This window comes from Corvus moneduloides, chromosome 27 (genome assembly GCF_009650955.1).
Source record: "Corvus moneduloides isolate bCorMon1 chromosome 27, bCorMon1.pri, whole genome shotgun sequence".
In the NCBI taxonomy this organism is placed as follows: Eukaryota; Metazoa; Chordata; class Aves; order Passeriformes; family Corvidae; genus Corvus; species Corvus moneduloides.
In genome coordinates, this window is record NC_045502.1 from 5,026,751 (window position 1) to 5,054,014 (window position 27,264).

General features: G+C 43.2%; 2 protein-coding genes across 4 annotated transcripts; one reads left to right on the forward strand and one right to left on the reverse strand.

Annotated features, from left to right (window-relative positions):
* Positions 1 to 1,026: 1,026 nt before the first annotated feature.
* Positions 1,027 to 16,525, reverse strand: PLAT (plasminogen activator, tissue type). 3 transcript variants are annotated; one of them, XM_032092067.1, is made up of 15 exons: positions 16,435 to 16,525; positions 14,576 to 14,807; positions 10,189 to 10,280; positions 9,151 to 9,190; positions 8,614 to 8,745; positions 8,106 to 8,219; positions 7,560 to 7,734; positions 6,898 to 6,989; positions 6,464 to 6,638; positions 6,034 to 6,119; positions 5,407 to 5,602; positions 4,764 to 4,900; positions 4,535 to 4,675; positions 2,991 to 3,139; positions 1,027 to 1,933 (listed from the first exon to the last, which is right to left on the reverse strand). In XM_032092067.1, the coding sequence occupies exons 3-15, from the start codon at positions 10,267 to 10,269 to the stop codon at positions 1,742 to 1,744; spliced, it is 1,710 nt and encodes a 569-aa protein (XP_031947958.1). In that variant the 5' UTR covers positions 10,270 to 10,280; positions 14,576 to 14,807; positions 16,435 to 16,525; the 3' UTR covers positions 1,027 to 1,741. The 3 variants fall into 3 exon arrangements, with proteins under 3 accessions (XP_031947958.1, XP_031947959.1, XP_031947960.1); XM_032092068.1 differs by having other exon boundaries at positions 10,189 to 10,290; XM_032092069.1 differs by lacking the exon at positions 8,614 to 8,745.
* Positions 16,526 to 16,598: 73 nt separating this feature from the next.
* On the forward strand, positions 16,599 to 27,169 carry IKBKB (inhibitor of nuclear factor kappa B kinase subunit beta). The gene is made up of 21 exons (XM_032092066.1): positions 16,599 to 16,743; positions 16,816 to 16,910; positions 17,662 to 17,779; positions 18,520 to 18,589; positions 18,994 to 19,082; positions 19,539 to 19,628; positions 19,971 to 20,095; positions 20,426 to 20,533; positions 20,847 to 20,976; positions 21,440 to 21,634; positions 21,886 to 22,000; positions 22,366 to 22,489; positions 22,743 to 22,894; positions 23,008 to 23,069; positions 23,518 to 23,627; positions 23,883 to 23,932; positions 24,489 to 24,588; positions 24,774 to 24,921; positions 25,125 to 25,252; positions 25,987 to 26,077; positions 26,622 to 27,169. The coding sequence occupies exons 1-21, from the start codon at positions 16,639 to 16,641 to the stop codon at positions 26,688 to 26,690; spliced, it is 2,274 nt and encodes a 757-aa protein (XP_031947957.1). The 5' UTR covers positions 16,599 to 16,638; the 3' UTR covers positions 26,691 to 27,169.
* Positions 27,170 to 27,264: the final 95 nt, after the last annotated feature.

The following is a 27,264-nucleotide window of genomic DNA, read 5'->3' on the forward strand; positions in this document are numbered from 1 at the left end:
TGTGGTTCAGTTACATTTTATTGGTGGCTGTTAGGTCGCATTGAGCTCAAATACTGTATTTAATAGACCCTTTGAATTGCAAAACAAAAGTTGCCTTCCTGAGGACACTGACTCGTGTTACTCAGTGAAATAGTTTAGACTGTTTTACAGGCAGGCTTGGGAATGCCAGGATAGCAAGGCACAAGAGCACTTGGAAGTGGGCTTAGGGGAAATGAAGGGAAATTAATTTGTATTTTTTTCAATGTTAAAATAAAACTAGCAACAACAACAAAAAATCACACCAAAAACCTAAACTGTGACTCTTCATTAGAAAACATTTTCACCTTCCACTGGCTGGAATATGAGACTTGTTGCTGAAGCTAACTGGACTTTTACCACTGCTCCTCTGAGGCCGCTAGAGAAGATCTCTTTGAGGTCAGTTTCTAAGCTGGTAGCTAGAAAGTCACAGGACATTTGTAAAGTTGCCATTTACAAAACCCCTTTGAGAGAGTAATAGACATCTTACCAAATCTCTCTTCTATACCTACTTATATAGTAAGATTCTTTATTTGAGTAGTTGTCGTGCTAGTAGGTTATCAGAGAGCTCCTTAAAAACTGTGAGAGTAAACATTTAGAGTCACAATGTTTTGAATTTCCAAATACAACAGTCTAGCTTGCTAGCTACCGATGGATACCAAAGCTAAATTCCTTTTGTACCCTCAATACCATGTTATCCTTTTGTAAAATGGTAGTTAAACCTGCTTTCTTCTTTACAAAACAATGGGACACTCTTAGGATGTGCATAGATGGGACTTAGCGTCACATGGTAGCTGCAGTGCAAGGAAGTAATGCTGATTACTGAGGTTCTGGTTCATGGTGACTTGGTTGTACCTGTCCTGTCTTCTGTTAAAGGACAAAGGCAGCCTTGTGACATCTGATTTGGCCTTTACTTGTGGATGTTAATCTAGCAGGCACTTAAAACAGCTACCAGTACACTTGTCCTGTGTTTTGCCCTGCTGCACAGAAGAGAGAGCTTTTGCTTTCATATCAGATGATAATGCATAGGAATTTAATAGTCAAAAAATGCATTGATTCTGTGGCAGATCAGGCTGGTGTTAAAATTTTTTACCTATTCCATTAGCAGGAGCAAAACCAAGTGAAAGAATAAAATGTCCTAATAAGCACGCCATCCTGAATTTGCTCCGAGAGTTTAAGCTCAAACTCAGTTTATTAATCAGTTCCAAACTGAAGAAGCAAGTAGTATATTGATCTGGAAATAAGCAGCCCATGCCTACAGCTTTTGTTCTTTCTGTTGGAAACCAGCTTCTATTGAAACCAGCTTAAATTACCAAAGTCAAATGGTATAAGGACAGAGCTTAATGTCTTCCAATTGTACAGCCAAGTAAAGAGGGAGATGAAGTTTTCAGGAAATTAAATCCCCTTCAGTTCACACCCATTCCTAAAACAGTATAGCTGCTAAAGAGATACATGATGTTCTCTCTTGGTTTATTCACTCAGGGCCAAAATTAATTTTTTATTATACTTATGTGATTTGATGCAAGGTGAAAGTTTGGTGATGTTGGGGAAAAGGAGGATTAGCTTCTAATCCTCTGCAATAAGGAAAGGAGAGTATTTTAAGAGCATGCCCTTCCCACATATTGCAGTTTGTCTTCCTGTTGTACTGGAACTCGTAAGCATCTGGACAAACAGGAAGCCCTGTCAGCACACTTAAAGTGCCCAGAAGGAAGCTGTGAGGCCATGGTCACAAGATTGCAAGGGGTTCATTTTTCTTTCTCATGAGTTTCATGGTTTCCTGAATCCAGTCAAGATAACGATTCACATTTGTATAAACGCCAGGTATGTCTTTGCGGCCACATCCTATTCCCCAGCTGATGATTCCAATCAGATACATACGATCATCCTTCATACAGACCAGAGGCCCTCCAGAGTCGCCCTACAGAGAAGTTGCAGATTAGTAACAATCTCCTTTTCTCTTCGTTTGGTTTTGCACTGTTTTTCCCACTCCCACTGGCTTTAGTGGTGCACTAGTGTTTACAGAAATACCCTATGAAGTATCCTCACGAATCAAGAGCTCTTAGAGTAACAGTACTTTTACCTAAGTCATGTAAGTTTTATGTTCCAGACTCCCTCAGTGCTCCTCTTATGGGGAGAGACACAGAAAAATGTAACACTAAAGTGTCTAACTTTGTATGGAGCTCATTTATGAAGTGTAGATCAAATGTTGAACAGAACAAAGAGAGGTAAGCCTTTTTTCAAGCTATAAAGATCCAAGGGGTTTTACACTGCTGTGTGTAACAGTAAAACAAAATTATTAAATAGCTGTTTAAACAGAAAGGATGTGGATTGAATGCATACCCTCCTTTTTCCTCATGTTATAGCTGCTTGTTCTCCACTGTCTTTCAGCCTTTCTTCTTCTTTTCTCTACTTTTCAGTAGAGGGGCACCCCCTTTCCTTCTACAGAACCTCCTGCTGAGTGTTTTGCATGCTCACATAACAGAAAATATTAGGAAATGCTGGGGTGGATTTTCCTGTTCAGTTTTGTGGTATTTCCTGTATTTGGGACTTGCAGTCTGTGTTGCTGTGCTGTTTGACTGCTTCAGTGTTCCCTGCCTTTCCCTCCGGGGTGGGGGGGGGGGGGGGGGAAGAAAAATGAAAGAGGAGCCACCAATTCTGTTCTGTTCAACAAAAGTCTACTACAACTGCCATATGGCAGTTGCATAACTTCTTTAAACTATTTTCTGAAGCTTTTTGTTTGATTAGCTCAAAGTACAGAGAAAAGAAAAGAGAGAAGAGAGAAGAGGAAAGAGAAGAGAAGAGAGAAGAGAAGAGAAGAGAGAAGAGAAGAGAAGAGAAGAGAAGAGAAGAGAAGAGAAGAGAAGAGAAGAGAAGAGAAAAGAGAAGAGAAGAGAAGAGAAGAGAAGAGAAGAGAAGAGAAGAGAAGAGAAGAGAAGAGAAGAGAAGAGAAGAGAAGAGAAGAGAATTGGCTTTACCTTGCAGGCATCATCAAGGTGCCTTGTGTCTCCTGCACATAACATATTGTCTGTAACTGTCCGGTTGTCGAGATACTTTGCTGTGCACCGACTGGCTGGGAACAATCTGACATGGCCTTCCTTCAGGTGCTCTGAATAGAATGGAGAAACTGGAAGAAAAATGACAATACAGATCTATGTCTGTGTATGTGCATATATATGTTTTTTAAAAGTTGCAATTCAGCTTCTATAGTTTTGGGGAGAGTGAACAGAAGTAGCTCAGTGGCTAAACTAAAGTTTCCTGGCCAAAGGGTCTTTTTATATCTTGGGTGTTCCACTTTGCTCATCAAAACAGCTTAAATCTAGTTGAGAGAGAATATTGTTTCTTCAGCAAGCTAGAAAGGTTTATGTAGGCTCCAAATTAAAGACTGCCAGCTTTCTTGGGCGGATAAGTCATCTTCACATAGTTACATCAATCAAAATGAAGTCAGAGGAAATATCTATGAGAATGCCTTAAGTATATGAAACAGGATCCTAACTGTTTAATATTAGGTTTGGACTAACAAAAATTAGATGCTTTGTCATTCATAATACTGAGTAACTGGTACACTTAGGTTGGAATGAAAGAGATTTGGTTGGTTGGTTGATTTGGATATCGATTTTATTCTCCTGTATAGCTACAATTGCACAAAACTGAAAGTTGGCAGGATTGTTGTTATTCAGTAGAGTTTTCAATTATAGTTGCAGCATCTTTTCCCTCTCAGAGTTTACCCTGTACTCCCTGTAAGCAATGCTGAGGACAAGTTGTAAAAGCACTTAAAAAAAACTTTATGCCACACTTATTTGCTATGTCTTTAGGTCTGTTCCAAAACCCCAAACTGTAATTTGGTCTTGTGTGATGGATGCTTCACAGTTTCTGTCTTAAGAAGTTTACAAGTTAGAGAATTTAAAGAAAATGGGAAAGGAAGAAAGTAAAATAAGAGCTGGGGTTTTTTTTGTTTGCTTGCTTTAAATACATGTGTATGCCTGTGTATACTTTCAGACAGCTTTTATTTCTGTTTATTTAAAAACAATTTAGCCAGCCTTTTAATGTATATCTGGGATTGTTCTTTCTTTAGCTTTTTTTTGCTAATCTCTGCATAGCCAATGTATCCTTCAGAAAAATGTATCTATCTGCAACTGTATGATATATCAAACCTCGACAGAAATGGATTTCTGTCCAAATTCCAGGATCTAAATGTACTGAGTACAGCAGAAATGTGGCAGCCCTGACTGCAAATCTTATGTCTTTCCTACCTTATTCATTGTGCCATTTTGTTTTGTTGTTGTTTTGTACTGTGGAGAGGAAGACTCTACTAGCCCACACAACTGACAGAACTCAGATGAATGAAATAACTTACAGCAAAACTTGGTTTTGAGTAACTCCTACTTCTACATACATTTTGTAGTGCTCATATAAGCCAATATGATACATTACACATTCAGTGATGCCAAAGGCTTGGATTCTTCGAGGGCAGAGGACATACTATCTTCTACTTGCATGTAGACATGTATCTTCTACTTACATTCTTCATTTCTGCCATAACCAGAGATCTCGCATTCAGTCCAGTCAGGCAGCTGCAGCTCTGGCATGGGGAGGCAGGCAGCACGGACAGTGCTTGTTTCAACAGCACAGTCTTCAGCATCTGAGTTCAACTGCAACAGAGCTGACCAAGGAAAAAAATCCCCACTTCATTAATCACAAAGTTGAGCCAACCATGACCTTTCCAGTCACAAAGTCAGAAAAGTTCTTACCAATATCATTGTTGAAATTTTCTGAATCAAATCTCTGATGCACAGTGTAGTTCTTCACTTGAAACCTTTGTTCATTTTCCTCAGGAGTTGCTCGGGAAGTCCTACCCAGCACAATCTTCAGCTGATTTGTACTAAAGCTGAAGAACAAGAGAGTCTCTGTTCCCATGTTAACTAGAGTGGACCCTTCCCTTGAAGATGTGCTGTTGGAACATTTGCTTTTTTAAAAAAAAAATTTAGGACTATTACTGCTTTGTTACCCAGGCAGTTTGACCTCAACGTGAACCTATTTGCCTTCATTTTTGTTCTATATGCTTACAGACATCATGGCAAAGCTCCTCTGCCAGCCCCTTGCTGTTCTCAAGTTTCAGATGGCTCTGCATGTGTTTGCAACTTGTCTGCAAAGTTTGCAACTTTGTTCTTAAGGTATCTGATACTCTGCTGTGGTACCTTAATGCCATCCTGCTAGTTTGCCCAATTAAATGCCTCTCTGCAATGCTCAGCACAATTAACTATAATCTTCAGTGCAGACTTACTGGGATAAGGAGGGGTTTTTCCAAGTCTGATACCCTTACAGTAAGGCTATGCTGGATGCTTCTATTTTCCAGATTTTTTTCCACCAGATAGTACTGAATCTTCAACTTACCCTTCCTCAAAACAGTGAGCAGCTGACAAAACCCAGCAGGAGCTGATCAGAATTCCTCCACAGAGGAAGTGCTCTCCAGGCACTCGGCGATACTTCACAAAGATGGCAGCTTGCCACGGGTGAGCTGCAATGTCTGCGCGGGAACCACCTTGAATCCTGTACTGGCGTGCTCTGCGCTGCCGTAAGCCACAGGTGGCTGTGGATGACAAACCCAGAAATAGGCTTTTGTTCAGGCACTCTTGCTTTGAGTTTGGGTTAAGAGCCTGTTAGTCACCGGTCCATGTTGAGGCAGTCTGCCATGAACTATTTAGTATTTGACTCATCCCTGTTTCCTAGGAAACTTGTATTCTGATTTGAAAAATACAGTAAGGAAACCCTGCCTTTCCTGTCCTCCATTTCTGCAATCTTCCCTTCTGGCAGAGCAAAAGGCACTTCTGTGAGAACAGAGCTACAGATAACTCTTTCTGCTCCAAAAAGCTTTTTTTTTTTAACTCCAGCTCTTTTTTCACTTGAAGATGCTTGAGTTTAATACAGCTTTTTTTCTCCAGATTTTATTTTAATACATATGACATGCAGGCCAGTAATGCTTCAAAGAAAGAGAAGAACCAGGAATGCTGGTATCCTTACAGCAAGTAGGCACGTTGCAATACTCCCATGTGAGCTGATTTCTTTTCAGGACATGGCACCAGGGCTTGCTGTCATTATCAGGATTCCTGCAGGAGAGGAAATAGAAGAGCTATTTGTGTTATCAGATTGGCAGGGAGTTTGCAGAGACCTAAAGGTGTCGGACTGTGACCCGAGTGTATTCTTTTTGATTTTTCTAGAGATACAGAGAGCCATAAGGCCACATGAAATTTGCACTTACGGAGTCTGATCTTAGAGAAGCATAAATACGTCAGGTAGAATAAAATGACTATTGTGAGTTGCTATTACTACATTGCTACCAGTAATGTATTTCCTGTGCTTTAATAATCCATGTAGAAGACTAGAGCCCTACCTTAAGAGTACTACAAGACAGTTTGGTGGGGGCTTTTTTTATCTATAACCAGCTACCTACCTGCAGAAATTGTGACTACCGAGGCCCAGCTGGTAAGCATCTCTTCTCCAAGCAGTATACAGCTTGTTAACAAGGATTCGAGAATTCCACCTCAGACAGGTAGCTCCAGAACTGGTAACACTGTGGCTCCCACGGTAATCTGTGCCTCTTCCAGATCTGCAGTTGGTGTTCCTAACTTCAATTAGAAAGCTGCACATTAACCGATGGATGTGAACCTGTCACTTGTTCCTAGGTGTGATTTCTGTCAAGGCATCTATATATTACCTATATGTATCTCATTCTCTCAGTGTCATAAATACTAAAAGCCTAAATATGATATATCATGAGAGTCTCAACTTTTTAGGCTACAGAAATAGCCCAAGTCCACAGAGAGCCCTTATATATGCAGTGATTAATGGAAATCCCAAAGTCCATTCCCCGTCCCCTGCATGTACCTTTTGAACAGGAGGGCACACTGCAGTGTTCCCAGGTGTACCTTCCCCCTTTATAGATATAGCACCAAGGTCTGGAATCCTCATCTGGGTTTCTGAAAGAGTTACAATATTATGCATCATTATAGAGCTATTGTCAATAGTGTCATGTAGGCCATCTAATTTGCTGACTAAGTCCTGCTCTGCGGTGAAGATGTGGACTGAGCCATCAGAAGCTGCTTGAATTCCTATCTTAATTATAAAAATGTGGAGTACATTGAGGTGAAGATGAGATGGCCAATAGCTAGCAGGAGTGGACAGCATATTTGTGCAGTTTAGGTCATGTACAGGAAGCAGTATAATTTTACAGTTTTGATCAGGATTTGAAGCTGCAGTAAACTGAATTACAAATGGAGTTTAGGGACTGAGAAGGGGCAAGGGAAAGTCTGTGGGGTGAGAGATACTTGCATTTTGTAGTCTGCCATAAACATCCAGTCTTGGAAGATCTGAAGTTCAGATATGTCTACAGACGTTGCAATTACTGCTCACGGGCTGCACAGTATCTGCACCTGTGCAGAGTGTTCCCTGCTTGGTATCAGACTACAGCAAGCAGCTGTTCTTTTGCTCCAATCTCTTAGAATGCACTGATTCCTGTGGCTCTGGCCTGTGTGCCATCAGCTCCTCACCTGCAATAGTTGTGATTGCCCAATCCCAGCTCAGCAGCATCCTCTCTTTGGCCACTGTATGTCCAGTCCACCAAGCCATTGCTATTCCAATTTAAACATTCAGTTCCACTCTCTGTCATGCTCCACATACCCCTATATGTTACTCCAGTGTCTTTGTAACATTTAACTTCAGTATCTGAACAAAAGGGAACAAAATGATTCTGTAAAGACAGCATCCCATTCTTTCTCAGACAGCTTCCCCAGTCTCTGATCTGTTTACACTTGGCTCTCAGATGTTTTGTTTAGTAAGTCAGTGAAAATGCCCTGTCAGGCAGACTGTAGGTGTATATGAAGGTCTTCAGCTACAAAATTCAGGGATTTATTAAGAGACACTGAGAACAACCCAGGTGTCCTTAAAAGTTCTTTGTAGTATTAGCTTTAGAATAAAAAAAAGACAGCTTAATAGAGAGCCTAGTGTACAGCAGGAGCTGCTGGGTACCTTATCCTTGTGCACTGCATAGCTAAAACCAATAGCATTGTTCACAGAAGCTGATGTGGTATACTTACCTATTTCACACTGCTTCCCTGAGAAACCTTGGTGGCACTGGCAGATGAAGAGCTGTGGGGAATAATACGCCTGCGAACACTGGCCCCCATTGTAGCATTTATTTCTAGTGCAGGCTGTGGAATAAGAAAAAGCCAGGAAATACTGTTAGATTTCACAGAAGCAAGAAGCTGGCAATGTATACACATCTTTCATTTTCCTGTCAGTCTCCTTTAGCCTGTTTTACCCTACCCACCAGTTACTGCCATGTGTTTACAGCCTTTTTGTGTAACACTTCCATTCTTTCTTTGTTTCATTCTCTCCGTATATGCTGCTAGACTTCCTCAGCCCCTTGCCCTAGCCCCTGCTTAGTCCTGCCCGAATCAGTGTACACTGGTATTTTCATTTCTATCCTCTTCTATTCCCAGACAAATTTTCTGTGCAGTAACTCTAGCCCTGACAATGTTCTTCTTCTTTAGGATGATTAGATGGACAATCTTTCACAATTTCCTTTTTCTTTGTCATACTCACCTCTGACAGGCACAGTGTGGCAGCGACTCCGACCACTGTCGCACCTACAGTATTCTATTCTGCTCCCTGAAAGCCTCAGCCAGGTCCCCCTGTGTTGGTAAATTTCTGCAGATGAATTATCTGTGCAAATGGCTGTAATCAGAGAAAGGAAATCCTCTTTTAGAGATTCAGGGAAAAGACCTGGCTGAGCAAAAGGACTCCCTTCTATTTCCAGGAGAAAAGTATCTGTGATGGGAGCATCTGTCTAATGGGTTCCCCTTTTTCCTTCTCAGATCACAGCTGTCCCATCTCTCTCACTGCTGTGCTGCCAGATGTACTATTCCACTATTGACTGGCCTCTTTTTCTTTGAAGAAGAGCAAAGGGAGGGGAAAACTTCATTGCGGATGGTATTAATGGTCTGGTATTTTGCCTTCTGAGTCTCTCATCTAGATAACCATGACAAAAAGCTTTCAGGCTCTGTTCCTTCAGCATCATTTGCTTTCCCCTCCCATGTTCATAATGCTCCAGCTAATACAATTTTAGTTAGCCTGGCTTACCTCTAGGTCTGGCTCCTCGTTTGAAACGCATGTGTAAGCCCTGCAAGCAAAGCATGTTAATTCTATGAGTAACTGCTCTCTTAAAAAAGATGAGAGAACAAGTACTTTCAAAGAGTCAGTCCTTTTCTTGAGGTCATGTAAATCAGGGAAGCTCTGTCAGACAGTCCAGTGAAAAGTGCCTCTAGTACCTCAGAATGGGTACCAAGAACTGTAAATCATTCAGTTGCCATGGATTACCAGGCGATTGCTTGTCATCTGAGTGACATGAACTTGGGATGTGCTGTACTCACATCGTGTGTGAAGTCATTATGTGCTCTTGGGGCATTGCAAATGCTAAGTAAAGCTTGTCAGCTTTCCTCTATTTGAAGGAGGTTCAAGCAAATAATTTCCAAAGTAAACTCAACAAGCAGTTACTTTTGCTCACTGACATGCAATTTCCTCATAAGACTTTGAAGCTTGATTATCTTTAAGAGATATGTCTCCTGCAGCCAATTAAATGAAATAGTTTGGATAAAGTTTTATGGAAGAAACCAATTTAGAAAGCTTCTTCAATTAGGCCACAAGAGAAAGAACATAAAAAGAAGAAGGAAGGGTGGGATAGCAATTTTTTGAGAAAGGGAGTAATCAGAACTGCGTAGCATTTACTCAAGCTGTGCACAGTGTGAGGCCTAAAGTGAGGGGACAAGGGAACCATTGATGTCCAGTTTTAAGTGAGAGTAGTGATGAAGAGGATGACCATAGAAAATGAAAGGCTGGTTACAATGAAATTCTTATTAACAGTGAAAGGTGACAGTGAACAGATACACCAAGAATACCTGGAGAAGACTTGCCTACTGAAATGAAAACCGGCCAGGATAACACACAACACATCCACAACAAGAGGTAGACTACTTTGTAACATTTTTCTTCCTCTGATTTCTAGTGAGCTAAGCAGATTCTCCTTCTGCCTGATGCAGACAGCTGGAGTCGATGGTCAGGAAGTGCTGCTGAAAGTACAGCAGGATGGCAAGAGAATGATCTGATGCATTAGCCTCTTACCTGGCACTGGGCAGTCATGATTGCTCCCACCAGCACAAGGAGACATGGGAGTTTGCCTTCCATTCTGAGTGTTTTCCACATCAGCTCCAAATCTCAAATTATCCATAGAGACAAAAAATAAGATGTTGAAGAAAGGAGGTTTACAGTGTGAATGGAGTCCAAGGTATAACTTTAAATGAAAGTTTTAAATTATGAAAATTCTTTTTACACATTTTCAACCCGTCACTTCTCAGCTGTCTGGTCTAGCTGTCCTGGCCTTCTGGGGAAACTGCCAGGCTGGATCCAGATGTGCTTTTACTTGATAAACTTAGAAAGTGGATAAGCTAAAGCACACTCTTTTAGGCTGGAGGAAACCGAGAGAGTGTTTCCTGGGGAATAAGGCAGAAGTAAATTCCAAGTACTTTTTCCCTAAGTTGCTGGATGCCAGCAGTACCATGTGCACTATTAAAGAGATGGGCTTGCGTGATGATGCACTGTAATGGTGATTTGAATGCGTTAATTGAGATTCAGATTACAGACACCTACTTAAGAGATCTCTTGCAGAGGCACAGACATCTGCTGAAGGATCAGTTTGTGGTAAGAGTGATTTAAGAGGATTTTAAATTTTTGTACAGACTGCTGCTTTGGGTGAGACTGAAGGCTTCTCTCTGGTGTAGAGGATGTGCAGGCAAAATAACTTTGCTTGATGATAGGTGAGAACAGTACTGCTATGTCTTTTATTTTCATTATTTCTACTGCTTCTCCCCAACTGAGCTTTTAGTTTTTACTATTATCATATGCTTTTGCTAAAAAGGCGGAGTATGGCAATGGGCTGGCAGGCTAGCTTTTGTTCTGATGTTCTCTTTTATTTGTTGCAGCATCTTTCTGTATGTCACTTCTATGCAGTCACAATTACATATTATTCCCTCTAACCCCTTCAGCAGCTTTACACTTCAAAGCCCTCCTCAATCCACCAGGAAGAGTTTCTACTTTCTCCAAATTGATTTACATAGTCTGACTCCTATGTCAATAGTCTTGGGAGAGAACCTTCATTGATCTCTAGTGGGAGATTGTGAAGGTGTGATGTAGATGTGGTGGATCCCCCCTGCTTTGAACAAGTCCCGCACCAGAAGTCCATTTTCTCTCTTCCTTTTAAAATATAATACCTCCTATACAAACCAAGAGCTGGGAGTGAGATAGCGCAGCAGGCGCAAGATACAGGCAAGAAGATACAATTTAATTCCCAATCTCTAGGACTGCCCTGAAGTTCCAAGTATTTGAGATAATATTCAGGCACTGTCACTCACACTATCACCTTTTTATCATCTATTTCATATGTAGAAAGCTAACCCAATTATTTGAGAAAACTACTACTTCCAGAAATCAGGAACTCAGACTCTGTTTATATAAAGCCAGAGAAGGCAGCTGGATAACAGCTGGTGAAATTGGAGTATGACAGATGAGTCATAAATTGGGATTCAAGGCTAATATGAAGAAAGACTCTGTGGTGTTTTAGTAGTCTTGTCGTTGAGGTTTTTTTGTTGGTTGGTTTGTTTGCTTTTAAATTTGTTCAAAGCAAAAGGCACAAATAGTCCAGTTTCTGAAGCAGAACTAGGAGTACAGCAGGATAGTTTAGGCTGTGATTTCTCATCATTAGGCTGCAAAAAGAGGAGACTTAAGTTGCAAGTCAGACTGAAAAGATTCACAAGAACATCTTCCAAGAACCTTAATTACTCCACGCCTTATCTTTGCGTCTTGATGATAAAATTACATCTTGATGATAAAACCCTTATCATTTGGAGCATCTCTCAGTGATTTGTATCAGTACGTAGATTTCACAGTACACTTTTTATACACTTTACAGACATTTTTCATCTCTTAGGAAACATTTTGCATTGTATAACAAGCCTTTTTAAAAGCTGTACAAGTGATTTTCAAATAGACATTAATTTCAATTGAATCTGAACTAAATCAGCAGCATTCCCAAAGCCAAAGTGAACGATCTGAACCGCTATCCAGTCATTTGGTTTCTGCTGTAACCCTGTTATAGTACTCTTACTCCCTGCAGCTGTGGCTCATTATTACTATGCAGCTATGCAGGCTTGCGTTCTGAATCCCACAGTGGCAACGTTTTAACTTGCTAATTGTTAGTACCACTGGTGATCTTTGTTGCTATCTGTGGAGAAAGCTTGAAGTTCTTACAGCTTTAAGAAACAAGATTCTGGTAGCTAAGACGGTTTCAAGGAAAGCTTTTTTCAGTGAAACTACTTAGACCTGAGTTGAGCTGCCTTGTCAGAATTTCTCCATGGGAAGCACCGTAAAGAACTGTTGAGACCTTATTTCTGAGGTATCTGCTAAGATGCCCCAAAAACAAGGCGACACCAGTGACAGCAGTGAAATTTTAGTTGTTTTTTTTGTTTTGTTTTTTGTGGGAGGACAGCTGGCCTAACTGATGTCTTGGACGAAGTCCTAGCTACCTGAAACCAGCAGGAAACCATAGATCATTTTCAGAAACATCTCTTAAACTTTAAAATGTCCTTTTTTTTTTTTTTTTTTTTTGCCTGCAAGACTGACATGAGGAGTCTCTACTTAAAAAGCACCTGCATGGTTTAATCAACTTCATGGTTATAGTCAAGTTTATCTCATATATTCATCTGTACAAGTAGGTTCTGGCCTTACACATCATGTGTTTACACTGCAAAATGCCGTAGATAGTCTCTCTAAAGCTGTTTTGCATCAGGTGCCACATCCTTTCTTGCACTGATTCCTGTTGCCCCTGTTCAGGCTATCTTAGCTTATAATGCTGCAGCCCTTCCCCCACTTCTCCCCCTCTCCATGTGGGATACCCGTCCATCCACTGATGGCTGCTGTCCCACTATGCACGGAAAACTGGTAACAGATGTTACCATATGTTTATTTTCAGTTTTGGGAAAGGTACAACTTAGGCCAGTCAATTGGAATGTCTTGAATGATAAGCCCCATCAAATTGAAACCATACGGCTGTTTGAAAACTGTGTTTACAAGGCTCCAAGCTGAAACCTGCAAGCAACGTGCATTCTGGTAGGGCTCTCATAAACAGTGTGTGCCTTCTGATCTCAGCCTGTGCTTCCTTTCCGATTAAAAATACTAGAGCAATAAGTCAAAGACCTAGATGTGATGTTCTGACATTTTGATTTTACACTTCCAAGTACATTAGGACATAAAAATATGTGATACCCTGAATTTGTCTCTTTTTGCCGAAGCATCATCAACAGGAATACTTAAAATCCCACATAGTAACTTATTATTACTAACAGCCTTTCTAAGCAGGAATAATGTGAGCATTATCTTACCAATGTGGAATAAGACCTAAAAAAGAGCTGTAACTCATTAAGGGCATACAAAAAGTCAATAATCATAGAATCATTTAGGTTGGAAAAGATCTTTAAGATCATTGAGTCCACCTGTAAAACTAACATTGCCAAATCCACCGCTAAACCATGTCCCTAAGTGACACATCTATATATACAGAAATTAAAAGTAGCTCTCCTTCCTTCCAATGACATAATGTGTCCATTCCAAAATACATTGTTTCTGAATCTGTAGCACTAATAGCTTTCTTGATGATGAGCAGCTATCTTGATTTAGTTGAGGCAACAGACTGCAGACCCTTGCTGCCTTTTCCCGCCTTCTGGATAAAGTGCTTCTGTATCCCTTTTCTGAACAGAGCAAATGAATAGCAGATTTGTACTATTTCTCCTTAAAATATAACAAGCAGACCTCTGTTTTTGGGGGAAAGAGCTAAAAAGACCAAAAGAAAACAAAAGTAAGATGCTGTAGTCTTTGATGACTTTGGAGGAAATTAATATTTCAAAGTCTGGCTTTGTTTTGGGAATCATTCTCAGTATTTCCTGTGGTTTTGGCCACATTTAAAGAGAAGCATATTTAGGGAGAACTGAAGATGACCCACCCTCCTCCTTCTCTGTGTCCCTCCATTATCGTGCTTTGGAAGCTGGGGTGAAAGGCATAGTCTGATCTTCTCCTGGGAAGATTAGATAGATTCTCCTTTTGCAGCTAGTTCTCTGTGTCTCCTTATCTTACCACCAAGGTATTTATTTGTCCATAACTCTTCCTTTCAGTTCTTCTGCTAATGGCCTTTGTGCAGGAGACTGCTTAAGTGGTCAGAGCCCGAGGCTGTCAGCCCTTTCCCTAGAAAGCTTCAGCAATCTTGAAACAACTGAAAGTTAGCAGCTTTACCCACACTATGAATCTCTTCAAAAGCAGAAAGGCAATAGCTCAGTTAGTTAACTATCACGGTGCTTCAGTGAGATTTATTAAATAATAATATTTACTAGTATTTAATGACAATGCCATTGATTGTTGAAAACAGGAAATGCCCTTTTTGAAACGGGTGCAGAGTAGTACCTACCTTTTTGCTTTTTCTCTTCTGTATTCTCTTGATGATTTTCTTTCCAGACCAGTCTGGGTTTGTGTTTTCTGTGTCTCTGCTCTGATCTCTCTGAACAGCTCCTGTCCTACTTGTAGCGCCATTCGAGGGGGTGGAGACTCCCTGGGCCGTGCTGTCCGCATCCCACCCCTTCCCGAGCATCTAGGGGATGGTCCAGGCAGGCGGCTGGCATCCAGATTGTCGGGGAGGGAGCCTGTGCGGGATGGGAGGAAAGCTGCTTGCTGTCATGACGCTGGATTTTACAGCCAGTTTGTTTTGTTCTTTCTCTTTTCCAGTCAGAGAGCAGATTCAATCTTCGAAACAATTTTTCCCCATTGAACACCGTACTGTTCAGTGACAGAACAGTATGTATCCCTTACAATGAACTGTCCTGTCCCATTTTGCTTCTAGGAGTGTGAGTGCACAGCTGTATTATTTCTAATATAATTAGAGGTCTGCAGTATATAGTCCTAATAATGAGAAACTCCTGTTTCAAGCATAAGTGTGGTGTGCTGTACTCCTAATTAAGATGTTTGGCAGAGAGAGCCTGACCTGCATGTGCAGCAAAGCATGCCCTGAGCAGAGCAATGGGAGAAGAAACAGTCAGAGGAGCTTGCAAGTTAAATGAGCAAAACTTCTAATGGACTTTACATAGAAATAAAGAACAGCATGTTGAGGGCCAGAGTTAAATGTTCACTGATACTACTCATCCTAGAAAATGAAGATCTACTCACCAGGGTGTGGTCATGAGGTATTCAGTTATCAAAGTGTGGCAGACAAATCTGATGATCAGTTTAAGAGCTGATCTTAGGGCACTGTTATGAAAACAGTCAGTGGTGCAGTTACAGTGATGAATGTGTCCTACCTGCTTGGAACTGATGCACTAGCAATCAGGTTCCTGACAGAGTTTAGTGTAAGACGTAAGAACTGGTGTGCGAGGGACTTCCATCTTCAGGAAGCAGCTGTGTGGAGTCCTCATTTGGAAAGCATGGCAGTGGTTATTTTGCATAATGGTAAAGATGAAACACTGGTTACTCTGTATGTTTAGCCCTTCTCTGCATGGAGATCTATGTCAAGATTATCAAAGGCATTTCTCCACAAGTCACAGTGCTGGTGATAACATTACTGCTATAAATCTGATTTAAGTGTAGCTGCGTTTGACTGTTTCCAGAAGGGACTTTCAGTTGTTGAAAAAAAAAGGATTGAACACTGCTGAGCGAGATGGGGCCAATTTATTTTATTTTTAAAGACAACAGCCATTTGACTTCTAGACTAAAGATGCTAGCAAACTAATGTCCGTGGGGGAAGATTTCAAAAATTATTTCCTGGCTTTTCACAGCTTACGGACAACTATAATTGTCTACAGAGTGTGGTGCCATTTGTAGCGGTTAACATATTTTAGGAAAGCCAGCAATAAAAATGTCTCCTCTCTCAAGCACCATCTACTGGCTTTTCTCTAAGTTCATCCTCGGGGTAATTTCAGCAGGACTGTTTAATGTCAGTGACGAAGTGTGACATCGTGCCATCCCGCAGCAGGCCCGTATCACCCTGACGGGGCCCTCTGTGCCCGGTGGCTTTGGCAGGTCCAGCGCAGGCGGCTGGAGCTGTGGTAGGTCCTGGAGTGCACCTTCCACCCCCACGTGCTGTTTTGCGTCTTTGCAGTGGCATTAAAGCACCTCACGCCAGCCAGCCCAGGAGGAAGAAGTATACAAACCCGATGTAATGCCCAGAACAGCGCTTTGGCTCGGGCGGTGCTGTGCGAAACGCAAATGGTGCATCCCGGATTGGCAAGTTTTGGAGATGCTGTGGGAACAAGACGGCAACTCCGCAATTTTACTTACACAGCCCACGAGCTGTACTCTCCTCTCATCCCGAGCCCCTGACTCCACGCGGTATCGCGGCCCCGACGATCGCGACTCCCCCACTCCGCGCCGGGGCGGCCCGGACCGGGCCGAGCGCCGACCCCGTGCGGCCCCTTTAAGGTCGGGCGGGCGCTCGCGCCGGAGCCGGAAGCGCGCGTCCCGCGGAGCGGAGCCGGGCCCGCCATGAGCCGGCCGCCCGCGCTGCAGGCGCTGACCTGCGGGCCCTGGGAGATGCGGGAGCGCCTCGGCACCGGCGGGTTCGGCAACGTCATCCGCTGGCACAACAAGGTAGGCGGCGGCCGGGCCCGCGGCGCCCCGGCTCGGGGCCGGCGCTCAGCCCAACCCTTGCTCTGTCCACAGGAAACCGGCGAGCAGTTGGCCATCAAGCAGTGTCGGCAGGAGCTGAGCCCGCGCAACCGCGACCGCTGGGCGCTGGAAATACAGATCATGAAGAGGTGAGGCGGGGCGGCGGTGCTGCCGGGCCGAGCCCGGTGCCCGCTTGCGGCCCGGCCGGGCCGGGCGGAGGGGTCACTGCGCGGTGTCGCGTCAGTGCCCCGGGACGCGCGGCGGAGACGGCCCTGGAGCGCGGGTCCGACGGTGCGCTGAGGGAAATGGTGGGAAATGGTGGGAGAGGCTGTTGGCCGCCGGCCGCCAAGGGATCCCCTTCCGGGAGGTGCCCAGTCCGCTGCGATGGCAAGTGCGTGGAAGTTCACGCTTAAGAAAACTTCACGTTATGATGCATGAGACTCTTGGGTCTCACACTGCCGTCTTCGGCTCGTCTGCCGTGCCCTCAGCGCTACAACAACGCTCCTACCTAGCCGCTCCTTTGCCTGCCTTAACGGCTGTGCTGGGACAGTCCCTTGGGGTGTTGGGTTGACATTTTAGGATGTAGTGGTCTGATTGCAGTTTGGGTCTTTTCTGGACGGTGACGACAGACTGCCTTGCACTCCTTTGCAGGGCTTGTTTCTGTGCCTTCTAGACAGATCTGTCATGCACATGTGTTGAAGAAGCACACTGTCTTGCACGTGAAATGCCAGGAGTTGGAATGAGTCTAAATCCATGAAAGATGCAAACCTTTAGAATTCACTAGTTCAGTTTCTAAAAAGATTTGTGACCATGTGGGACTTTGAGGGATGACCATGAGCATGTGAAACTGCATAGCAGTTGCAGAACGTCATGCGTACTTGCCTAATTTTTGTTCTGCAGGCTGAACCATCCCAATGTGGTGGCTGCCCGTGATGTCCCTGAAGGGATGCAGAAGCTCGCACCAAATGACTTGCCATTGTTGGCCATGGAGTACTGCCAAGGTGGAGACCTCCGCAAGGTGAGGTCCCTGGGGTGGTGGCCAAGGTCTTATCTGATCCTAGGTTTTCTATTGAAATTTTCCCTTAAAACCTTTGTTTTCATATCCCAATGCTTCCTGATTCTAGTCATGGCATCAACAGGTGTTGGTGGCTTGGTCCTTGATATTATGTTCAGCTTTTGAAGACTTAAGTGCTTTGTGAAACTCTTTGTATTTTTTTGGATGCAAGTGACACTGTGAGGAGTTTGCACATAATGAGCCTTCATGTGGAAGGGATGTGCAACAGTACGTGAGTATGGCCAAGACCGTTGTAGGATAGGTGCATCTGTAGGCTATACCCTTCTTGAAAGTGATTAACTCCTGTCTGTCATAGGAAGAAATAACACATGATAGTTCTAATCCTAAGGCTTTTCTAACCTTTGCTATAATCTGCCCACAGCTAAAGCACAGACCTTAGACCTCAGATTTGAGCTGATATTGTCAGGCACAGGGGAAATGGCAAAGTAGGATGGAACAAATAGAAGGATGAGAATGGGATGACACTGACTTCCTTCACCTGCTCCTTTATCCTCCCATGCAATTAAACCAAGGCACGAAGCTGTAATTGCTGCTACCGGAGGTCACAGTCCATAGAGTTTTGTGCACCTGGAGAATTTAATTGCTGTTGCTGAAACTTCTTGCGTCCCTGAGAATTTTTGGGACTGTGAGCCTCACTCAGGATAGAGGAGGGAAAGACTACATTCTGTGTTGCTTACTTGCAGTACCTGAACCAGCTGGAGAATTGCTGTGGCTTGCGGGAAGAAGCTATTCTCATCTTGTTATCTGACATTGGTAAGTGGCAGCAGTACCTTCAGTTGTCTGAGCTATGGAAATCCTTTTAGTCCTGAATCCACACTATGAGTATGCAGCAATGACCTTAGTGACTCCATTTTAGACTGACCTTTTGTGATCTTGATCATCTACCAAAAGTCTTGGTAGGCTGGGGAGGTCCTTGCCTACTGGAAGCTAGCCAGCATTACTACAGTTCACAGGAAGGATGTGAGAGGGAAGTCAGCTTATGTCCAGAGTTTTATGATGCTGACTTTACCTCTTGCACTTAGTGTTTCGTTGTATGTTTGATTGTACAAGGTTTGATGCAAAAGCCATGCTTATTACTAGATAGAACTGAACCTTTACTGAGCTCGTGCTAGGTAGCATTAATTATGCTTTTACAACTGGCTTTCTCTGCGTCTCAGCTTCTGCTCTCAGATACCTTCATGAGAACAGGATCATCCACAGAGACTTGAAACCAGAGAACATTGTGCTGCAGCAAGGAGAGCAAAGGGTAAGCAGGAGCCACTTGTCTCTACCTGCACAGACAAGTAAGCTTAAGAGGAACACACATGTGCTTCATGCAGTTGCATTGTCCCTCCGCAAGAGCACTCAGCCCAGGATAACACCTGTCTCAGGTCACTGTGTCAGATGAATAGTATTCTGTGTGCAGCTGAGATGAGACATTGTGTTACACATCTGTTAACACATGACATTTTGACTTTCAACTATTAAGGAAAGAACCAGACTGTACTGGTTGACCAAAGATTGGAAGGAGCTAAGTGTGCCACGACACCTTCAAATTCATTGCAGTTTTAGGAATATACAGTAGCCTCCCATTTCTGCTTCTGTCTCTCCGCTGGCACCTTTCCTGCGTAGCTTTGAAGAGCTGAACCTTTTCTTTCTGCTGTATGATGTGCTTTTAACAGGACTTCAGTCTAGTGTTCTTATTCTCTGTTGTGTGTTTCAGTTAATACACAAAATCATTGACCTTGGTTATGCTAAGGAGTTGGATCAGGGTAGCCTATGCACATCCTTTGTTGGGACTCTGCAGTACTTGGTAAGGAAGGAGTTTGGCTAGAAGAGCAGCTGCTGCTTTCTAGTGGGATAGAATTAACCATTATCAAGCTTTGGGCTGGGATTAAGTACTTGAGTGGTATGGGGTGCATTTGTGGTGCTGAAGCTAGCAAAGGTGACTGGGTTTTTTTTTGCTAGCTATGCCTGTTATAAGTAAGCAAGAGTGCCAGCAACCTATGCTGCTCTCTCCGAGAGGGTCTTAAAGCTCGTGAGAGGCAGCATTCAGTAATGTCTTTAATCATTTGTACAAATGTTAATGAGATGTTAAGGGACAGAGAAAGCTAAGAGCTGGGTGGCTTTGTCTCATGTATGCAAACTGTATCAGGCTCCAGAGCTGCTGGAACAGCAGAAATATACGGTGACAGTGGATTACTGGAGCTTTGGCACACTTGCCTTTGAGTGCATTACAGGCTTCCGACCGTTCCTACCCAACTGGCAGCCAGTGCAATGGTGAGTGAGCCGTGGCTTGGTGATGAATGGGCATGATGTGACTTTCCTGTTTACAGGAAGTAGAAGTGTGGTCCCTTGATTCTGAGGATAATACCCCTATGTTCCTTGCTCTTATGGAAACTGATGCCCTTCGCAGGAGTTTGACCTGCCTGAGCAAGTTCAGCATTCCTGATACTTGCTCTATGGGATAAGGGCTGCCTCCTACAGGGCAGATAACAGAAACCAAAGTGGTATCTGTATTCTTTCTGTCAAGGGTAGCTTTAAGAGCCTACTAACATGCAGGCTGGGAAAGGCAGGCAATTATTTCACCATTGTACTTGCTTACATTAGGCATACAAAAGTGCGTCAGAAGGATGAGCTGGATATTGTTGTTTCAGAAGACTTATCCGGAGAAGTCAAGTTTTCTAGCAGTTTGCCCTGCCCAAACAATCTAAACAGGTGAGTACTAGAAATTGCTGTACTGAGATAAACCGATTCTTCTGCAAAAGGACCAAGTTTATATTATATGCCTTACTGTGTTAACCTGTGAATAAATGGAGTGCATGACACAGGCAGTACTTTTGTTGCTTGTCACACTTGTGCAGTTGTGAGTCTTGGTTTCTGCCTTCTAAACGCTGCATTTGTGATGGGGAGAGGTGGAGTGTTGGAGGGGGGGGTGGGTTTTGTCGGTCCTCCCACACAGAACAGGCCATATGGTTACTGCAAATGCACTTTGACCTCTTCTGACCTCCTTCTGGTTTTTATTGCTAAGTGTTTTGTCTGAGAGGCTGGAGAAATGGCTGCAACTCATGTTAATGTGGCACCCACGTCAGAGAGGTACAGATCCTACGTACGGACCCAATGGGTGTTTCAAAGCTTTGGATGACATTTTGAACTTGAAGGTAAGCAATGGTCTGTATTACCCTGGAAAGTTTTCCAGAGAGCAGTTGCCTGTAGCCTATGAGAGGAGAGGCTTGAATCATAGACTTAGGAGGAAGAATGAGGCAGAAACTCATAGAACTGTCTCCTGACAGTTAGTGACAGGTGCTTTACTCTTGCTTCTTCGAGGACAAATACTTCCTGAGCTTGTTGGGAGTAGTAAATAGCTTCTGTGCATGCTTAGTTCCGTATTCTGATAGAGGATGCTACAGCTGAAGCTGTTTAATTGCCATGTAGCCTCTCTTCCGCTTGATGGAGGGCAAGAACTTTGCCGTAACGTTAGGAAGTAGCTGCAAAGTGACTTCTTGAGTCTGCCAAGTGCTTTGAACAGTTTATTGGTGGGCACTGTCTCAGTCCCTCAAATCTCTGCTCTAACGTGACCAATGTGTCTTCAGCCTTTCTCAAACCATGCTACTCTTCTTGTAGTTGCTTCATGTTTTGAACATGGTTACGGGAACTGTGCACACTTACCCTGTGACAGAGGAAGAGACTCTGCAGAGTGTGACGGCCAGGATTCAGTCAGATACGGGAATTCCAGAACAGGACCAGGAGCTACTGCAGGAAGCAGGACTTGAATTGTTTTCTCAGAAGCTGGTCACGAAACACACAGCTGATAGCAAGGTGAGTCTGGATACTCCCTTTCTTGCTTTTGAGTGAATCGGCAGGCACTGCTCTCACTTTGGGATCACAGCACTCCCTGCTGTTGTGGCATACTTTCGTCATGGTAACTACACAGACCTAACAGCTGTTGCAGCATAGGCACCCTATTGCCTTTGGTGTTCTGTGTTTGGCCAAGGAGGACTGTTCTGTTTATGGTGTTACCAAGGCTTGCTTTTCCTGAGAAAACCTAGTTGGGTCTTTGTTTTCTGCAGGTGAATGATACTGCAGCTGCAGACACAGACCTTCTCTTCCTCTTTGATAACAGGAAAGTTTCCTATGAAGCTCAGGTGGCCTTGCGTCCTCATCCAGAAAGTGTTGACTGCATCCGTAAGGACTTTGGCATGAACATGAAATCGTGGTGCGGGGAGGGAGGTTGGTGGGCTCTGTGTTGAGAGGGGTGTCCGTGTTCTGTGGTTATATCACATGCAAAGACTAGAGGGAGCTTTTGCATATTGGGACTGAAGAAGCAGTAAAATGGACTGTCATTCATTCAATTTATCAGAATAACTGAAAAAAGGAAGTGTTTGGTTTTGATATACTGGGGAAACTGCACAGGGGTTATCCAGCTCTAGGCTTTGCAGGTGGTAACATGCCCCTCAAAGGAGTAATGTTGGTCTGTTTTGTGATAACACTACTTTCACACTTCATGCTGAACTGTACATTTCCCTTTCCCTTGCCTCCTCTGTTTTCAGTTCAGGATCCAAAGAAGAATCTCCACTTTTTCCAGTTGCGGAAAGTGTGGGGTCAGATCTGGCACACAATCCGGATGCTGAAAGAGGACTGTAACCGGCTTCAGCAGGGGCAGCGAGCAGCCATGTACGGTGGCAGTTTCTCTTGAATACTTATCTCTGTCTTTGTGCTCTGGTGAAAGGGAAGATGGAAATGGGACCCTGTTGGAATGGGGAAGCCCATGATTGGAGCTGTAAGCAATTAGTGAAAAGCTGAGAGTTAGCCTTTTGGCACAAGTGCATTTGTCTTCACTGCTATCTCAACTATCTGCTTTGGATGTAAGTGGAAGCCTGGTGGATTTTTAGTTTCAGAGGCTAATAGGACCTTCTTGTCCATGCAGGATGAATCTATTGCGTTACAACAGTACCCTCTCGAAGATGAAGAATTCTATGGCCTCTCTTTCTCAGCAGCTGAAGGCAAAGCTGGACTTCTTTAAAACAAGCATCCAAATTGATCTGGAAAAGTATAAAGAGCAGATTGAATTTGGAATTAGTGAGTATAGCATCTGGCAAACAGGTCTTTTCATGCCTCTTATCCTCACAAAAACACCTACCTCTTTCTCTGTGAACCTGAGAAAGCCAATCACTGTTCTTTGATTCCTGTAGCTTCTGAGAAGCTGCTATTTGCCTGGAAAGAGATGGAGCAAGCAGTGGAACTTTGTGGGCGGGTATGTTTCTAAATGCAACTGCTTATCATAAAGAAAAAGAGGCTTGTTTCTATTATCTCCCCCCCACCCTTTTTCTTCATTGCCCCTGCCTTAAATGGAAACTCCTTGTGTCTGGACTGATTCCATATTTCACATTGCCTTGGTTTGCATGGCACCATTTTTGTCCATTACTAGTACTACATGAAGCTCACTCTGTTGCAGGGCTCAGGGGAAAAAGGGAGATCTTGGGGAAACCCCAAAAATGTCTCGGAAGTGGTTTTATCCAAGAGCACCAACCTAATTTCCTTGAATTGAAATGACTTGTATTCTCATTTGTCTTTGGCCGAGGCTGCTGTTTGCATCTTGCTGGTGTGTTTAGAAATGTGAATGAGAAAGGAAGAACCAATGTGAGTGGTAGTGTCTCTAAGTACGAGACTGTTCTATGGCTTATGTTCTACCCTGCTTTCAGGAGGATGATGTGGACCAGTTAGTGAAGAGGATGATGGCCCTGCAGACAGACATTGTGGACCTACAGAGAAGCCCACTAGGTCGTAAACAAGGAGGAACACTGGAGGATTTGTGAGTTGAACTACCTTGAGCTTCAGATGCAGGAGTGTTTCTAGCTAAGCTTACTACAGGACAATGAAAGGGCCATTTCTTCCACCCAAATTATGGGGGACTGGGAGGACTTTAACACTAAAAGATGGTTTTTGACTCATCTGTCATTGGTCTGAAATGGCAGACAGGTGTAGAAAAGATTTGAGTTCTCAAACTATTTGTCCTTAATTTTGGTTCTTTGGAAATCCTTTGTTTTTTCCTGCCTTTTTCTTCTAGAGAAGAACAAGCCAGAGAGCTGTACCGAAGACTGAGAGAGAAGCCAAGAGGTAAAAGACACTTTAGCTCAGGGTCAGCTTGCTTTGTGTGGATAGTAACTTTGAAGATGTAGTAACATCTGCAAACAAACAGTCCAGAATACTACTAGTTTTTTGTAGTATTGAGAAAACTATCTGCCTTCTAGGCCTGCCCAGACACTAGCAGCACACGGACTCTCCTGGACTTGCCTTTTTTTTGGAGAGGGGAGTCGGGGAGTCAGTTTCACACTAGGCCAGCCTTCCTTTCTTGGTGCTTTGTAAGCTGTTCTCGAAACACCTCTGGAGCTCTTCTCAGAGCAGGCTGTTGCTACAAGCATATGCTGCTGCTTCTGTGTAGGAAGGATAAAAGACATGGTTGTTCCTTTGATACAGTCCCAACTCTCCTTTTCAAGTTCTTTAAATTTTGAAGAAGGTGGCTAAAATTCAGTGTAATTCATCCCACTCAAACTTGCATATCCTGAACTTTGGATGTTACAGGATTGAAGCAGCAGTGGAAACAAGCCACTAAGACTCTTTTCACTCTGTCCTGTAAACTTACCTTTCTGTGTAATGCTGACTCTCATTTCAGATCAGAGGACAAGCGGTGACAGCCAGGAAATAGTACGACTGCTCCTACAGGCAATCCAGACCTTTGAAAAAAAAGTTCGAGTCATTTATGCTCAGCTCAGGTGAGCTTTGTAGATTTTATTCGGAGTTGAGAGGAGGCATTTTCTCTTCCAGCAAGAGAAGGTTTAAAACTCAATGCATACACCTAAGGAGATCTTGCCGTATTACAGGAAATAAGTAACTTCAGAAATGTTCTCCTACTGCAGTGGCCCATGTGTGATCTGATTACTTTTTACTTTTTTTATAGTAAAACTGTAGTTTGCAAACAGAAGGCATTGGAATTGTTCCCCAGAGTGGAGAAAGTGATGAATCTGATGAGTGAAGATGAGGAAACAGTTGTTAGGCTTCAGGAGAAACGACAGAAAGAACTGTGGAACTTGCTAAAAATTGCTTGTGTAAGTAAAATAAAAACTCCACTTTAACCTGAAAATATGGTTTGTAGCACAGGTTCCTGAAATAATAGTAAATCAAATATGCCCTATGATCCTTTTCTTTATTTTGAATTAGTATTAAAGCCAAGTTCCAGGTTGTCTCGTATTCCTGGCTGCTGAAAACTAGTGGAAATAATTGCACTCTGAATATTCTGTGTTTTCTTCAGAGTAAAGTACGTGGTCCTGTTACTGGCAGTCCAGAGAGCATGAACACATCACGTCTTGGTAGCTCAGGTCAGCTGCTGCTGCAGGTCCCTTCTGGAACATACAATTTATCCAACTCTGTAAGAAAAAGGTGAGGCAAAGTCTGGAGTTCTTCAGCTGCTACCGCCAGCACTACAAAGCTGGGCTTCCTGCTTTATGAAATAACAGCACACAGGCTTTCTCATATTTTACACTTTGCATTCAGCTTGCATTGTCAGTAGTCTTGGTTTACTTAGTAGTTAGACTTCCTGCGTGGGGCTTGCAGATCTTCCTTATGAAAAATGGAGAATCATGTATAGCTTCACTTCCCCCTGCCTCAATAATAAAGATAGTTTTTTGGTTTTCTTCCTTTAATCTGAGATGGTTGGGCTCACTTGGAAGTACACTGCCAACAAGAACTGCTGAAGCATTGTCATGTAAGGTCATAGTAGCTGAGCTGTATCTTTGAGGAGACTGCTGTAACCAAGCATGTGTAGTTCTGGCTTGCTTAAATGAACTGGGTCCCCACTTGGAATGAGAGACCTTGGTTTGCTTATTTGCATGTTGCCCCATCCTTAAGTTTATAGGCTGTTCTCAGCTTTTTCTCTAGCAACAGTGGTTCCACATAATAAGAACCCAGTCCCATCTTGGAATACATTTCCTTTCCCCTGTCCAGTGAATCAGGGGCTGCCACCAACTTTTCAAGTTGCAGCATGAATTACAAGCCTATGACCTGACTGACTTCAGTGTTCTGCAGCATATCTGCCAGAAATATTTCTTAATGAGAGAGGCAGCATCTCTTTAAACTGCCATAGAAAATCATAGTGTAATAATTGTCCCTTTCAGTGAGGAGCTACTGCTGGAGTCCCGGAAACTTTGTAGCCAACTAGAAAACGTGATGCATGACACAATGAAGGATCAAGAGCAGAGTTTCTTGGTAATGTATTCATTCTTCTATAAATGGACTGGGGAAGTGCATGGCTTCAGAGTTCTGCTTGTGTAACTTTGCCACCACTAACACAGCTGATTGAAATCTGCAATTTACTCTTGGACAAGGGGAGAGTAGGAGTTCCAGAGATAGGAAGCACCTGCTCCCCCATAATCTGCTGACTGACTGATTCTGCTTGCCAAGACTGGGAGCCACGTGCTGGGGACTTGTTGCACTGAACAGTAAAGGATGGGGCAAAGCACTTGGCCATCGTACAAAAGTACTGCAAAACCGCACGCAAAGTTGGGATGATCAGGTGGCAATACAGGGATGTGGGCAGGGATGCTTATGATGCAGAATATTAAAAAGAGTGTAAAATACTAGAGAATGCAAGTAACTTGAGGGTTTCCTTGGCAGCAGTCACATGGCTCATCATGAAGTGATATTGACCAACTTGTTCACAGTAATTTTTTTTAAGACTCTTAACATGCTTCCCCTTTATTCTAGAGAAAGCTCAACTGTAAGCTAGTGTTGAACTTCGTTTATTCTTTAGGCTCTAGACTGGAGCTGGCTGCAGCTTCAGGTAGAAGAAACAAACAGTCCAGAACAAACCCAGATGTAAAATCACTTTGGTTGCCTCTGAAGCCATGCTACTTTGGGAAGCCAACTGTGAAAAGCTGCTGCCTCTGAGAAGGGAGTATCAACCGCCTCCTTCTACTGTCACCTACTGCTTCTGTGATACTTATGGCCTAGCTTTTAGTATCCACTTCTCAGACACTTTTTTTCACAAAGATACAGCAGGGAATGCCTGTTCTAACTGCTTGGAAAATGTTCTTAACTGTGCCTTAAGACAGCAGATACTCTCTGTCCTGATATATCTTCCCTTAGGCATCACCCTGTGGCTATTTCGCTGCATTTTAGGCTTTCTAATGAACAATGGACAACAACGTGTACCCAGTCACTGGTAGATGTCACCTTCCTAATGAACTGTGAACGTAATTTCTTAACTTTGCTGATTTGCACTTTTTTTCTTTAAGTGTAATGGTTGTATTTACCAAATACTTGTTTCCTATATGGGAACGAAATTATCTAAAACATGTATATTTTTGGTTTGCTCTTTTGGATGCCCTCGATAACATTATAATGGAAAAAGCTGCTTTCACTGTGCAGATCTCTAAAACATGAAAGGTGTAAGG